General features: G+C 54.8%; 2 protein-coding genes across 2 annotated transcripts in view; one reads left to right on the top strand and one right to left on the bottom strand.

Annotated features, from left to right (window-relative positions):
• The window catches only part of SARC_00735 (phenylalanyl-tRNA synthetase beta chain), a gene marked incomplete at its 5' end in the record, with an annotated part of 6,416 nt that extends 6,020 nt beyond the window's left edge, over positions 1-396 (top strand). Inside the window, one exon of the mRNA XM_014305582.1 lies at positions 189-396. Within this exon, the coding sequence (XP_014161057.1) occupies positions 189-340 (152 nt within the window). The 3' untranslated portion in view covers positions 341-396. The remainder of the gene's footprint in view (positions 1-188) is intronic.
• Positions 397-1,297: 901 nt separating this feature from the next.
• On the bottom strand, positions 1,298-16,095 carry SARC_00736 (hypothetical protein). The gene is made up of 2 exons (XM_014305583.1): positions 12,283-16,095; positions 1,298-12,132 (listed from the first exon to the last, which is right to left on the bottom strand). The coding sequence occupies exons 1-2, from the start codon at positions 16,079-16,081 to the stop codon at positions 1,367-1,369; spliced, it is 14,565 nt and encodes a 4,854-aa protein (XP_014161058.1). The 5' UTR covers positions 16,082-16,095; the 3' UTR covers positions 1,298-1,366.
• Positions 16,096-16,137: the final 42 nt, after the last annotated feature.

Genomic DNA, 16,137 nt, shown 5'->3' on the forward strand with positions numbered 1-16,137 from the left:
TCTCTAAATCCCTAAAACTCTTCAATACACAGATCCTATTTACAATATAAAATCCCTAAAACCCTGAAACTCTTCAATACACAGATCCTATTTACAATATAAAATCCCTAAAACCCTGAAACTCTTCAATACACAGATCCTATTTACAATATTAAATCCCTAAAACCCTGAAACCCTTCAATACACAGACCCTATGTTCCTGGCTGGCCGCAGTGGATCTGTGCTATTCAAGGGCAAGGTTGTGGGCCAGTTCGGAGTAGTACACCCCGAAGTACTGGGCAGTTTCGAACTGAAGATGCCCACTTCCTTGGTTGAGATCAATGCGGAGATTTTCCTATAATAAATAATTCATTGAGCCTTCTTGACGATGAACATGTACATAAACATACTTTGACCAATACTTGATGATTTTAGCGTGTGTGTGCACTGTATATCATTTTTGCCATTTGCTTGTATTGGTTCCTTGATAGTATAAATGTCAAATTGAAAGTAATAAGAATTTGCAGCTATCGCACATGCACTATCCGCATGTCTGCGCGCGAGCATAACAGACACTGGGGAGGCACTGATGATACTAGCCTTCTGGCATCCTCATGCTATTAGTATATAGCTATATACATTCTTGTATATACATATTATTATATTATTATGTTACGATATTATATTATTATATTACTATATTATATTAATATTCTATTATATAGTATTACTACTACTATTATTATTATTATTATTATTGTTATTATTACTATTGTATTATATTATATTATCGTTATTATTATTGTTATTCTTTCTATTATTATTATTATATTGTGAGATAGAAGCTAGTTAGAGAAACAATTCTTTTAATAGTAGTATTATTATAAGTTAGTGAAAGACTAGAGCAGGATTCTGGGCCCAGATATATATATGATACTGTGTCAGTGTAAATATTAGGTTCACATCACTTCAATTTGGATATATATATCTACACAAAGGTTATCACTTACAAACCTGCCATTGAACTCTTATTTGCGTACACGCGTACACCTACGTTTGTTCAGGCGGCAAGGCAATGTGTATATATGTTCATAGGACGTGTCTGTGATTGAAGTAATTGCATTACGCATTTAGCATACGTCCACGTTTGTTATATGCAATTGTATGCACACACGAATTCTCGCCATTTACCTGATGCAAATATCGAGCATATCCGTGCAACTAACCCACTTGAATAGCAGATATCTGCAACCATAGTTTGTAAAGGGGTCTGAGTCACGACAAGAACGTCAAGCACATCAAGGGGGGTATTTTTTTTGTTGATATTTTATAATATTGATTATTAAGTACAAATTGAGTCTTGAACAGACGCTACCTAACCCTATCCCTAAACGTAATCGGCGTAGATGTCATTGGTCATCTCAACCAAATCTCCCTCGTAAACGGGGTTGGTCTGCAAGTTCTGGCCCAAGATATCCGCACTATCCATGGCACCCACAGCCTCACTGCCACCGCGGCTGTACCACATGGCAGCGCCAGCTGCTGCAAGCACAGCAGCCGCACCCACAGCCGCACCGGCAATTATAGGTGTGTTGTTACCTCCGGGGACTTCCTCACAGGGACATTCGCACATCTCATTCGTGTACGCACATGTACTTGCCTCGTCAGCATCTGCACGCGTGAAGCTCGTGGGAGCCATACCGTTTGCATCACAGGTCTGTATACCCTTGCGCTGGCACATATCCACACAGTACGGCTTGGAGTTCTCTGCACCTTGCTCGCCGGAGACGATGTTACTCACGGGCGCGTTCACCGGCTTCTGGTCAGCCACATTCATACACTGTGTGCCTGTCACCTCGTCTGTGGTACAGCTCGAGACCTCAGTCCACTCGGCCCAGCTAGGCATGCACGCACACGCCTCATTGACACACACTCCGCCAGACGTATCGGTCAGGACAGCCTCATCATTGGTGTGACAATCGTCGTCAGCAATGTATGCGCGAGTGCGGGTTTGAACGCCACTCGTGCCACAGGCAGATTCTGAGCACACCCAACTGGACCATTCCTGCAACACGCACTCACACAGCTCGTTGCTGCAGCTTTCGCCATCACTGGTTTGCAAGGTGGCTTTCTCGAGGACCATGCACTCGCCATCCTCGATGTGCTCACGTGTTCTGGTCTCATGGCCGGTCTGACCGCAACCGTCCGTCGCTGTGATGCTACACGTCCACTCACTCCATGAGGTGATCTCACAGCACCTGGGCCCATAGCACAACCCGCCAGTCTGCGTCTCCACGCCGCTCTCATCGGCATCCACACTCGCTGGCAAGTCACACTGCGTCAGATCAAACGTACGCGTACGCCATGTGACACCCCTGGAGCCACACGTGTTCATATCTGCATCACAGAACCACTCCGTCCAGGTATCGGGCTCGCACGTACACGCCTCGGTCTCGCAGCTGCCCACCTCCTTGTGCAAAGCTGCATCCTTCGTCTGGCAGTGCTCGTTGGTGATGTAGCCACGTGTGGAGCGCATCACACCTTCAGAGGAACAGGCGGTCGTGTCACATACAGGCTGAGACCACTCAGTAAGCTCACACTCGCACAGTTCGGTGTAGCACGAACCGTCAGACTCTTCCAGCGAGATGTTGTCGCCCTTTACCATGCACGCACTGCTTGTGATGTAGTCTCGGCTTCGGATGTGTGTGCCTTCCATTCCACAGCCATCCTTGTTGGTATCCATGCTACACACCCACTCAGTCCACTGGCCCACTGGGCAGCACTCTTTAGCGTGGCACTTGCTTCCCTGCTGTATCTCGATACCCTCTGCATCGCTCACAACATCCTCAGACATCTCGCACGCCTCCAAATCATATGTACGGTATCTCCAGGTCGAGCCAGTTGCACCGCACGTTGCTTCATCGGCATCGCAAACCCAGCTAGTCCAGGACGAAGGCTCGCACACACATGGCACAGTCGTGCACTTGCCGTCTTCACGGTACAGCTCAGCGTCCATGGTCTGACAATCGTCCTCCACAAGGTAAGCACGTGTGGAGTAGCTCACACTCTCAGACGAGCAAGCCTCTTCACTGCACTCGTACGCACTCCATTCCGAAAGCTCACACTCGCACAGATCGGTTTGGCACGCTTCGTTGTCGGTGTGGTACAGGTCAGTGTCGTCTCCTTCTGCCACACAGCTGTCCACAAGTATGTGATCTCGTGTACGTTCCAGACGTCCGCTGAGGCCACAACCGTTCTTCTGAGTACTCAAGGAGCAGCTCCATGTCGACCATTGGTTGGTGCTGCAGCATACAGGGCCCTCGCACGAGGCACCGGATTGCATCTCAATGCCTTGTTCGTTGGTGACGATCTCGACTGGAAGTTGACAGCCTTCAAGATCAAACTTGCGGCGCCGAGTATTTAAACCCGTGTTTCCACAGGTTTCAGTGTCCACGTCACAAGCCCATGGGCTCCATGCACTTGGCTTACATGCACACACAGGCGTAGTGCACGAGTCTTGTTCGCGGTGAAGCTCTGCATCACGTGTCTCGCAGTCGGCGTCGGTGATGTACCCTCGTGTGCTCACCTGCACACCCTCCGACGAGCACGCAGTCACGCTACAAGTCCACTCGGTCCACTGCGTCAGCGGGCATTCGCACGTGTCTGTGAAGCACGCTTCGTTATCTGTGTTGCGCAGCGTGGCGTCGGAGCCTTCTGTGGTGCACTTGCTCGTCTCCACAAACGTCCGCTCACGAACGTAGTGGCCCTCGCGGTTGCAGCCATCGTTGGCGGTAGACACACTGCATTCCCAGTCACTCCAAGTGCTTGTTGCGCAGCACGGCTTAGCGTTGCAGGGGGTAGCACTCATCTGCTTCTCCACACCCGCAGCGTCCACAGCCACCGTGTCAGGCACAACACAGTCGTCGTTCATGGCGAAGTGACGTTCACGCCAGTTGTTGCCGATGGCGTTGCACTGGTGCTCATCCACATCACACTGCCACTCACTCCAGTGCGTGGGCTCGCACTCACACACCTCCGTCTGGCACACCCCATCGACACGTCGCGTTTCAGCATCCTTCGTCTGGCAGTCACTGGCGGTGATATAGCCACGGGTAGCAACCCATTCACCCTGAGACGAGCACGCTTCTTCTGTGCATGTGTACTCGGTCCACTGCGTCATCTCACACTCACACAGCTCAGTCGAACACTCGTCGTCTCCGTTGCTCACCAGCACAGTGTTAGCACCGGCAATTGAGCACTCGTCTGTGGTCAAGTACGCACGCTCTCGGATGTAATGCCCCGTGAGCCCACAGCCATCAGCATCGCCAACAGTGCACGTCCAGCCACTCCACGGACTCGCATCACAGCACACAGGTCCATGGCACGCCTCACCCACGCGTGTCTCAGTGCCATCGGCGTCAGTCACGATACCCTCAGGCACGTCACAGTCGGTGGTGTCAAACTTGCGGGTCTGTATGTAGTTACCCTGCGAGCCACAGATGTCCATGTCCGCGTTGCACACTTTCTCGGTCCACTTGGAAGGCACACAGGCGCATACATCTGTCTTGCACACCTCGCCTGTGCGCACCATTTCTGCACCCATTGTGCGGCAGTTAGGACCGCTCACATAGCCTCTGGTCGATGTCATGACACCCTCTGAGCTGCACACTGTCTCTGAGCAGACATACTCACTCCAACTGGTCAAGGGACATTCACACTTGTCCGTGTGGCACGCTACGTTGTTCGTATTGAAGAGGTCGGTATCAGCGCCGCTGGTGATGCACTTGCCGTCCTCAACGAAGGCGCGGGTGCGCACATACTCTCCAGTCAAGCCGCACCCCTGTGCTTCGCTCACAGAGCACGCCCAGTTGGTCCATGCGCTGGTATCACAGCACGCGGGAGCATAGCAGTCTTCCTCATGGGTCTGTGTCTCAACACCCGTCTCGCTCACTACCAGGTCTGCAGGCAGCTCACATTCACTCACAACGTACTGGCGGTAGCGCTTGTTCTTGCCGCGGGAGCCACACTTATTCACATCAGCATCGCATTGCCACTTGCTCCAGTTGGTGGGCTTGCATACACACTCTTCTGTGCTGCAAGGACCATCCTCTCTGCGCGTCTCTACGTCCATTGCCTGACAATTGGGGCCAGAGATGTAGCCTCGAGTTGAATACATCACTCCGTCAGTACTGCACGCAGTAGCCGAGCATGCATAGTCACTCCAGGGTGTCATAGGACACTCGCATTTGTCCGTGTGGCATGCTTCATCCTCTGTGTTGCGCAGGTCGACCATCGCACCGGCCGTGGAGCACGTGTCCGTCTCGATGAAGGCTCGTTCACGGATAAGCTTGCCCTCAACGCCACACCCATCCATGTGTGTGTTCACACTGCACACAAACTCAGACCACTCAGAAGTACCGCAGCACTCGGTAGCGCGGCAGCTCGTGCCTATCTGTACCTCTACACGGTCGTCATCAACAATTATATCCTCGGGTAGTACACACTCTTCGCCATTATAGGCACGCTGTCTGACATTCTTACACACAGAGCCACAGACAGCCTCGTTGGCTGAGCGAGTCCACTGAGTCCACTCGCTGGGTGCACATACGCATACCTCCGTCTTACACTCGCCGTCGGTTCGGTACGTTTCCGCATCCTTGCTCTGGCAGTGTGGGCCAGTCATGTAGCCTCTGGTGGCGTAGGTGACACCAGTTGAGCTACAGGCACTCTCGGAGCACTTCCATTCGGTCCAGCTGGTCATGGCACACTCGCACAATTCCGTGTGACAGGCTACGTTCTCCGTATTGTGCAAGTCGGTGTCGTCTCCGGCCGTTGTGCACGCATCGTTTACGATATAGGCACGGTCTCGCACGTACTCACCAGAGACACTGCACCCATCCAGCTCGCCCACACTGCAAGTCCAGTCTGACCATTGGATCACGTCACAGCACTTCTTGGCGGTGCATGCAGAGCCTGTCTGTACTTCGAAGCCGTCCTCGTCAAGTACTATATCTGTGGGCAGTATACAGTCCTCGGTCTCGAACTTGCGCTGGCGATATGTGGCGCCTACGGAAGAACAGAAGGCGTCATCCGCATCGCAATGCCACTCTGTCCACATGGAATTTTTGCACTCACACGCCTCTGTTGTGCAGACGCCATCCTCTCTGTATGTCGCAGCGTCCTTGGTTTGGCATTTGTCAGTGGCCATGTACCCTCGAGTGGAGAACAGCACACCCTCTGAGCTGCACGACGTCTCCGTGCACTTAAAGTCGGTCCACGGAGTGAGTTCGCATTCACACTTATCCGTGCTACACGGTTCGTTGTCAGTGTGGCGAAGGTCGACATGCGCCCCAGCAATGGTGCACTCATCATTGTGCACAAACGTACGGGTTCGTACCAGCTTGCCGGTCAAACCACAGCCATCTGCATCCCTGACAGTGCACATGTACTCGGACCAGCTAGTGGTCTCGCAGCAGGGCTTAGCGCCACACTTGTCACCCTGCTGCCTCTCCACGCCAGCCTCGTCCACAATGATGTTCGCGGGCAGCACACAGTCCTCAATGGCAAAGGTGCGTTCTCTCCATGTGTGGCCCACAGAGCCGCACACATCCATGTTGCTATCGCACACCCAGGCACTCCAACCGCTTGGCGAACACACACACGCCTCAGTCTCGCAGCTTCCTTCGATTCTGTACGTCTCCGCATCCATAACCTGGCATGTCGGCCCAGCTATGTAGCCACGTGTGGCGTACATCACACCCGTGGAACCACACGCCGTCTCACTGCACTTCAGTTTAGTCCACTCAGTCAATGGACACTGACACAGATCTGTGGAACAGTCCATGTTGTCTGTGTTCATCAGCTCAATATCCGCGCCAGCGGTAGAGCAACGCCCGTCCTCGATGAAAGTTCGGGTGCGCTGCAGTTTACCCGCGACACCGCAGCCGTCGGTTTGGATATTTACAGTACACACAAACTCAGACCATGGAGAGGTGACGCAGCACTCAGCCCCATGGCACACCTCACCTCGCTGTGTCTCTACACCTGATGCGTCTGTGGCGATAGTGGCTGGCAGCACACAGTCGTCCAGATCATAGGCTCGTTGACGCCAGTTATAGCCAGACGAACCGCACCTCTCCGTATCAGCATCACATACCCAGCTACTCCATTGGGATGGTGTGCACACACATGCTTCCGTTTTGCACACACCCCCGGTCTTAGACGTCTCGGCATCCTTGGTTTGACAATTGGGTCCCGTTACGTAGCCACGTGTGGCAACCAATACGCCCTCGGAAGAGCACACTGACTCAGAACATTCGAAATCAGTCCACGCCGTTAACGGACACTCGCACAGGTCGTTGTTGCACGGCACATTCTCAGTGTTGCGTAGGCCGTCTTCTGCACCGACAATAGAGCAACCGTCCGTCTCGACAAAGGCCCTGTCGCGCACATACTTGCCTATGAGTCCACACATCTCCTCGGTCTCTACGGTGCAGTACCACTCACTCCAGGTGCTCGTGGCGCAGCACTTCTTGCCGTAGCATGGCACACCGCTCGTTTGAATCTCAAAGCCGTCGGCGTCGATGACGATGTTGGCGGGAAGCGCGCAGCGGTCAGTGTCAAACTTACGCTGGCGCCAGTTCTTACCAACCAATCCACAACCGTCACTATCCAGATCGCATAGCCACTCAGACCAAGCAGAAGAATGGCATACGCACGCACTTGTTTGGCATACCCCAGCGGTCTTGTACGTCTCTGCGTTCATAGTCTGGCAGCTAGGCTTAACCTCGTATCCCCGTGTGGCAAACATCACCCCCTCAGTACTGCAGGCAGTTTCTGAGCATGACCACGTGGTCCATGGCGTTAGATTGCACTCGCACTTGTCTGTGTGACACGCGACATTCTCTGTGTTGAACAGATCGCTATCGGCTCCTGCAGTGGTACACTTGTCGTTCTTGAGGTACTCTCGGTTCCTCACCAGCTTGCCCGTGGCTCCACATCCATCGGTCTGTAGGTCAACAGTGCACACGTAGTCAGACCATGGGGAGGTCTGGCAACACTCTGTTGCCGCACATAGACCACCCATCTGAGTCTCTACTCCGGCATCATCCATGACGATAGTATCGGGTACCACACACTCATTGACATCGTATGCACGGTGGCGCCAGTTGTGTCCTGGGCTGCCACAGATCTCCTCGTTCGCATCGCACAGCCATCCAGACCACGCAGAAGGCTTGCACAGGCACGCTTCTGTCTCGCACGCACCGTCCACTCGGTAGGTTTCGGCACTCATCGTCTGACAGTTCTCGTCCGCAATGTACGCCCGTGTGGAGTACATGTCTCCCTTGCTGCTACACGCCGTCTCGGAACACTTGTAGTCAGTCCATTCGGTAAGCGGACACTCACACTTCGCATTGCTGCACGCGACATTCTCGGTCGTTCGCAGTCCTGTGTCAGCGCCGGCTGTCGAGCAGGAGTCAGTCTCAATGAAGGCTCTATCGCGCACGTACTTGCCGGTGAGGCCACACTGTGCCGCGTCAGCCACCGTGCACACCCACTCACTCCACGCGGTGATCTCGCAGCATGGCGTGGTGTGGCATGGGCTGGTGTGTGTCTGCGTCTCGACGCCGTGAGTATCGGTTGTGATATCCTCAGGCACCACACAGTCGTTCATCGCGAACTTGCGCTCTCTCATCATGGTTCCAGCCGACGAGCACACCTTCTCATCAGCCGTGCAAGCCCAGGCACTCCATTCAGACGGCTTGCATAGACACGCATTCGTTGAGCAGGCGCCTCCGGTTCTGTGCGTTTCAGCATCCATCGCCTGACAGTTGTCATTGACAATGTACCCGCGGGTGCTGACCAGCGCACCCTCCGACGAGCACGCCGTCTCAGAGCATGTCCACGCAGTCCACTGTGTGAGTGGGCACTCGCACTTGTCGGTGTGGCAGACGACATTGTCAGTGTTGCGTAGGGCCACATCGACACCCGCTACTGAGCACTGGGCGTTCTGCAGAAGCACACGATCTCTCACCAGCACACCGGTTCGGCCGCAGCCATCGGTTGCTATGGTAACAGTGCATTCCCAGTTTGCCCAAGGAGAGGTCACGCAGCAAGGTGTGGAGCCACAGGCCTGTCCCTGCTTGGTCTCCAAACCATTGGCACCCACTACTACACCTTCAGGCAGGACACAGTCGTCGGTTAACACGTACGTTTTGGTCTTTGAGATGTGTCCAGCGGAACCACACACACTTTCATTGGCATCACAGACGGACTCTGACCATTCACTAGTCTTGCAGATACACGCGCTAGTACGACATGGACCATCCGTGCGTGTGAGCTCAGCGTCCATCTCCTGGCAGTCGTCATTGGTGTTGTAGTGTCGGGTTGACACCATATCTCCATCAGTAGAGCAAGCGGTCGCACTACATGAGTATGCACTCCACTCAGACAGAGTGCACTCGCATAGACTGGTGTAGCATTTGGTGTTGATCACATCGCGAAGTGGCAGAGCCGCTCCCTTAGTCGAGCACTTATCTGTGTGTACAAATGAGCGATCACGCACAAGCACACCCTCCAGGCCACAACCCTCCTCCTCACTCACGGAGCACTCATACTCACTCCAAGGAGAAACTATACAGCACGGTGTAGCAGCACATGCCGTACCTACCTGTTGCTCCCTGCGTGCTTCATCGAGAAAAAGATCTGCGGGAAGTGTACACTCCTCATCCACGTACGTGCGATGGCGCAAGTTCTTACCGATTGAGTTGCAGACTTTCTCATCAGCGCTGCATGTCCAAGCGCTCCACTCTCCGGGGGTGCATGCGCACATCTCCGTCTCACACGTACCATCTTCGCGTCTAAGTGCGGTCTGCTTAGGCTCGCATTCAGGTGTGGTGATGTATGATCGAGTCGACAGCATGACACCCTGGCTGCTGCAAGCAGTCTCTGAGCATTTGTAGGGTGTCCATGGGCTCAGCTCGCACTCGCACTTGTCAGTGTAGCATGGCATATTGTTTGTGTTGCGCAGCTGTGCGTCTGCTCCCTCTGTGGTGCACCCGTCATTCTCAATGAAGGACCGTTCACGCACCTCTTTTCCAGTCAGGCCACAGCCATCCTCGTTGCTCTTGCTGCATGTCCATTCACCCCAACTGATGGTGGCACAGCACTTCTTAGACGAGCACGCGTCACCACGCTGCTTCTCTACCCCATTGTCAGTAACCACGTTCTTTGCCAACACACACTCGTCTAGTGTGTAGGCACGCTCTCGCCAATTGAAGCCCACAGCGCCACACATATGCTCGTCACTATCACACAGCCACTCCGACCATTGCGCTGGCTCGCACACACAGGCCTCTGTCTCACAGGTGCCCTCTTCCTTGCGCAATTCAGCGCCCATCGCTTGGCAGTAGGGTCCGGTCATGTACGCACGCGTAGCCACCAGCACACCTGTGGACGAGCAGGCTGTCTCAGAACACTGCGACTCCGTCCACTCGGTGAGCTTACACTCGCACAAGTCAGACGAGCATACGACGTTGTTGGTGGTGCGCAGTTCTATCTCCGCCCCGGCGGTGGTGCAGTCGCTGGCGGAGATGAAGGCTCGCTCACGCACCTCCTTTCCGGTCTTTCCACAGCCGTCTGTGGCTGTACTGACCGTGCAGGTCCACTCGGCCCATTCGGTCGTGGCACAGCACTTCTTCGCACTGCAGGCCCCACCCTGGTCAATCTCCACACCCTCAGCGCTCACCACAGCCGTGGCTGGGATATTGCAGTGGTCCAGGTCGTACACCCGCTGGCGCCACTGCATGCCCACTGAGTTGCAAGTGTTCGCATCGGCGCTACACGTCCACTCTGACCAGGCGGAAGGCTGGCACGGACACAGGGCCGTCTGGCACGGCCCAGTCTCTCTACGCATAGACGCTCCCTTGGGCTCACAGTCATCGCTTGTCTCGTACCCACGGGTGGATACCAGCACGCCAACCGTTGAGCACTTGGTCGCGCTGCAAGTAGCCTCTGACCAGGGCGTGAGAGGACACTCACACTTGTCAGTGTAGCACTTCTCGTTGTCTGTTGTGCGAAGCGCATCGATTGGGTTTGGCAGACACTCGTTCTTCACCACATGCGTACGCTCTCGGTATAAGGTACCCTCTAACCCACACTCTTGGCCAGCCACAGTGCACGCGTACGCGCTCCATTCGCTGAGATCACAGCACTTGGGTCCGCTGCACACCTCGGCCGTCTCAGTCTGTCGTGCATGCGTGCCAGCTTCATCTGTTACCGCATCATCAGGCACCACACAACCGTCAGTGAATGTGAAGTCTCTTGTTCGCACAGTCACTCCCGTACTGCCACACACGGAGGTGTCTGCTGTACACGACCACGTGGTCCAGGGCTGGGCAATACAGCTGCAGGGCTCAGTCGAGCACGCATCTCCAACTCGCGTCAGAAGAGCGTCCTTCGCCTGGCACTCAGCAGACACGACGTAGCCTCGCATACTGCGGAGTTTGCCCGTGCTGCCACACGCCAGTACATCGCACTGCCACTCACTCCATGGGCTGAGTGGGCACTCGCACTTGTCAGTGCTGCAGGCCTTGTTGTCTGTGTCCCGAAGGACATCGGCCGCATCGGGGAGGCACGTGAGTGTGTTGATCCTTGAGCGCTCGTGGAACTCTTGGCCCACCTGCCCACACTCACCGGACACCGAACACTCCCAAGAAGACCATTCGCTCAGCTTACAGCACACAGGTCCATTGCAGGCATCCGCCAGCTGAGCTTCTGTCGCCGTACCGTCCTTATGCTTCACCACAGCCTCCGGTAGTTGGCAGTCGGAGGTGTCGGTGAACACTCTCTCGCGTACCATGTTACCGGGTTGGCCACAAACTTCCGTATTGGCATTGCATTGCCACTCAGCCCACAGTCCGGGTTCGCACGCACAGGCGTCCGTCGCACACTTTGTGCCAGTCTTGGCGAGCTTTGTGGCCCCCACACTCTGGCATTGCTCGGCTGGGATGTAGGCACGAGTCTGCTGGTTCACTCCATCTGAGCCACACTCAGTGACAGAACACGTCCAGTCGCTCCATTCGGTCACTTCGCATTCGGGACATGCCTCCATGCAAGTAGTGCTGCTGTTGTCGACAAGAACAGCTTCATCACCTGTGGAAGATAAGAGAATGGGAGTATTGAGTACCAGACGCAGATACTTTGTAAATATAGAGTAAAACTAAACCCGTGCTGACAACCGATGTAATACAATGATCAACTGGTAAGACTGAATAGACCAAAGTTGCTATCCACTCAACATACCATCTAAGCTGCAATTTCCGTCGTCGATGTGCTCGCGAGTGCGGCCTAGTCTACCCACGACGCCACACGTGGCATCTGTAGAACAAGTCCACGCCGACCAACTGGTGAGTTCGCAGCAACTAGTACTGGAGCACGTACCATTGGCCTCAATCTCCACCGCCGATGTCGCATCGGCACTAACCTTCGCCTCCTTGTTCAGAATGCAGCCAGAGATGTCCTTGAACACGCGTTCTCGTAGCACCTTGCCGCTTTGTCCACACTTGCTGAGGTCAGCGGAGCACGTCCACGATGACCAGTTCTCCGCCTTGCACGGGCAGGCTTCGGTGCTGCAGGCCTCTCCCGTGCGCGTCAGCTCGGCGTCCTTAGTCTGACACTTGCCGTTGCTAGTGATGTACCCTCGCACACTCACCATAGTACCGGTAGAGCCGCACGTGGTCACGCCACACTGCCACTCACTCCAGGTCGACAAGGGACACTCGCAGAGATCAGTGGAGCACACGTGGTTGCTAACATCGTGCAAGTTAGTTTCATCGGCCTCAGTCATGCACAGGTCGTTCTCCACAAACGTTCTGCTTCGTGCCATGCGCCCAGTGACGCCGCATCCATCGGCCTCATCAACATTGCACTCCCATTCAGACCACGCAAGCACATCACAGCACGGAGTGTTGACGCACCTGTCGCCCTGGCTGTGCTCTACGGCTTCGTCAGTGATTTCTACATTCGCGGGGGGCACACAGTCGTCGCTGTTCACGTCGTATGTGCGTTGTCTGCGGTTGTAACCCGCCGCACTGCAGTGTGTCTTCCCACCTAGATCACACACCCACTCACTCCAAGCACTGGGCTCGCAGACACAGGGTGCGGTCTCGCAGACTCCATCGACCCTGCGAGTCTCAGAAGACATGGGCTGGCAGTTGTCTGATAGTATGTAGCCTCGGTTGGAGACCATCTCACCCTCAGAGCTACATGCTGACTCGTTGCAGGTGTACTCACTCCAGGGGGTCATCTCACACGCACACTTGTCCGTAGCACACTCCGTACTCGCAGTGTTGCGCAGATCTAGGTCAGCCCCGGCGGTCAGACACTCGCCATCCTCAACGAAGGAACGCGCGCGTACAAGATGGCCTATCTGATTGCAGCCATTCTTCTCTGTGTGCTTAGAGCAGCTCCACTCAGTCCACTGTGTCGTATCGCAACACACAGGCCCATTGCACACACCGTTCTGTGCCACCTCGCGGCCATCTTCGGTGGTGTGTACGTCTTCGGGCAGAACACAGTAGGTCAGGTTGAAGGTACGGTACTGCGAGAGGACACCCACGCTACCACATGTCGCCATGTCCACATCACATGACCATTCAGTCCAAGCATTGGGCTCGCACTCGCAGGCCGGTGTGTCACATGCATCGCCTTCGGTATACAGGTCAGCATTCATCGTCTGACAGTCGTCGTTGGTGATGTACCACCGTGAAGCGTGTAGGACTCCCGTGGAACCGCACGCCGTTGCGCTGCAAGCAAAGTCTGACCACTCACTCAGCAAGCACTCACACTTGTCTGTGCGGCACATGACATTGTCTGTGTTTGTGAGGTCGGTGTCGTCACCCTGGATAGAGCAACCGTCGGTGCGGATATACTTGCGATCACGCACGTAGTGTCCCTCGAGACCACAGCCGTCGTCGTTGTCCACAGTGCACGTCCACTCACTCCATGCAGACACCCCACAGCAAGGGGTAGACTGGCAGACAGCATCCATCTGTGTCTCGAGCCCAGTCTCGTCAACAACAACCGTCTCCGGCACCTCGCAATCATCGCTCATGGGGTAGGTACGAGACCGCTGCGTAACTCCCTGGGCATTGCACTGGTCCATATCTGCATTACACATCCATGGTGTCCAGTTAGATACCTCGCAAGCACATAGCTCTGTTTCACACGCCTCTGCCTCTCGACGAAGCTCAGCGTTCTTTGCCTCACAGTCGGGCCCGGTTTCATAGTAGCGCTGAGACACCATCATGCCAGATGACGAGCACGCGGTCTCCGAGCACCGGAAATCAGACCATTCGCTCAGCTCACACTCGCACTTGTCAGTGTAGCATGCCTCGTTGTCGTTCTTCACCAGGTTGGTCTCGTCTCCTACATTGGTGCAGTTGTCGACTTGGTTGTAAGTGCGGTGCTGCTCCAGCTTGCCCGCGACTCCACACTCGTGGTCGTCGTTGTTGACAGTGCACATCCACCCACTCCACTCTGTGGTCTCACAGCACGGCGTGTAGTGACACTTGCCTCCCATGTCTTTCTCAATGTCATTCTCATCTGGGATCACGCCTTCGCGCAACACACCCTGCTCCATGTCATACGACCGCTCTCGGTACAGATGTCCAGGCGCCCCACAAACAACAGGTGCATCGCAGGCCCAAACAGTCCATTCAGACGGGTGCACATAGCAAGGCTCGCTTTCACATGGGCCATCCAAGCGCGTGAGTTCAGCGTCCATCGCTTGACATCCGGCATGTGTCTTGTAGTAACGTGTAGAGTGAATCTCTCCCACACAGGAGCACTCCGCACAGCTGCACGGCTGCGCCACCCACTCCGATAGTTCACACTCGCACAGGCTGGTGTGGCATGCCGCGTTGTCTGTATCGTGTAGGTCCGCTGGGTCGCCCGAGGTAGTGCACTCGTCGGTCTCCAAGAAGACTCGGTCACGCACCAGCTTTCCGGTCAGGCCACAGCCTTCATCTTCCGTGACGGTACACTCCCATTCACTCCAGGCTGAGAGCTCGCAACAGGACTTAGACTGGCACTTGACACCCTCTTGCGTTTCAACACCTGCACTGTCAATCTCAGTATCCTCTGGTAGCACGCAGTCGTCGTCCTTATACTTGCGGTGTCTCCAGGTCGAACCTTCAGAGCCACAAACATCGGCGTTGCTATCACAAACCCACGGCGACCATGCACTTGGCGTGCACACACAAGCCTGTGTCTTGCACTTTCCATCCTCACGACGTAGTTCAGCGTCCTTCGGTTCACATGGAGGTGTTGTAATGTAGCCACGAGTAGAGAATCGGACTCCCTCGGAGCTACAGGCGGACTCCGAACAAGCATACTCGGACCATTCCGTAAGCTCACACTCACACTTTTCCGTGTGGCAGATGACGTTGTCGGTGTTGTGCAGGTCGGTCTGGGCGTGCGCCGTGCTACACTCCTCCGTCTTCACGAAGGTTCGATCGCGTACGTATTTGCCACTCGCATTACACTTGTCGACTGCAAGTGTGACTGAACATTGCCACTCAGACCATGCACTGGTACCACAACATGGTTTGCCTGAGCACGGAGTTCCCTTCTGTGTCTCGACCCCAGCTTCGTCAGTGCTGATGGACCCTGGGAGTACACACTCACTGGTATCGTACTTACGCTCTCTCATATTGGTCCCGGTAGAGCCACAGTAGTTTTTATCGGCTGAGCACACCCAGGGTGACCAGGACCCCGCCTTGCAGACGCACGGCTCGGTCTTACACACTCCGTCCTCTCTGCGTACTGCGCTGCTCATGACCTGACAGTCGGGTGTGGTGAAGTATCCGCGAGTCGACACCAGCACACCTTCGGAGCTACAGACCGTTTCAGAGCACTCGTAGTCACTCCACTCAGACATCTCACACTCGCACTTGTCGGTGTAACACGGTGTGTTCTCTGTGTTGCGCAGATCCGTGTCAGCGCCTTCTGTAATGCAGTTTAGTGTCTCAATGAAAGTGCGTTCACGCACGAGCTTTCCATGTTGCCCACAACCGTCGTCTTCTGTACTAACAGTGCACATCCAGCTGGACCATACACTTGTGCCACAGCATGGTGTGGTACTGCACTCGACACCGG

The sequence above is a fragment of the Sphaeroforma arctica genome (genome assembly GCF_001186125.1).
Source record: "Sphaeroforma arctica JP610 unplaced genomic scaffold supercont1.25, whole genome shotgun sequence".
Classification (NCBI taxonomy): Eukaryota; class Ichthyosporea; order Ichthyophonida; genus Sphaeroforma; species Sphaeroforma arctica.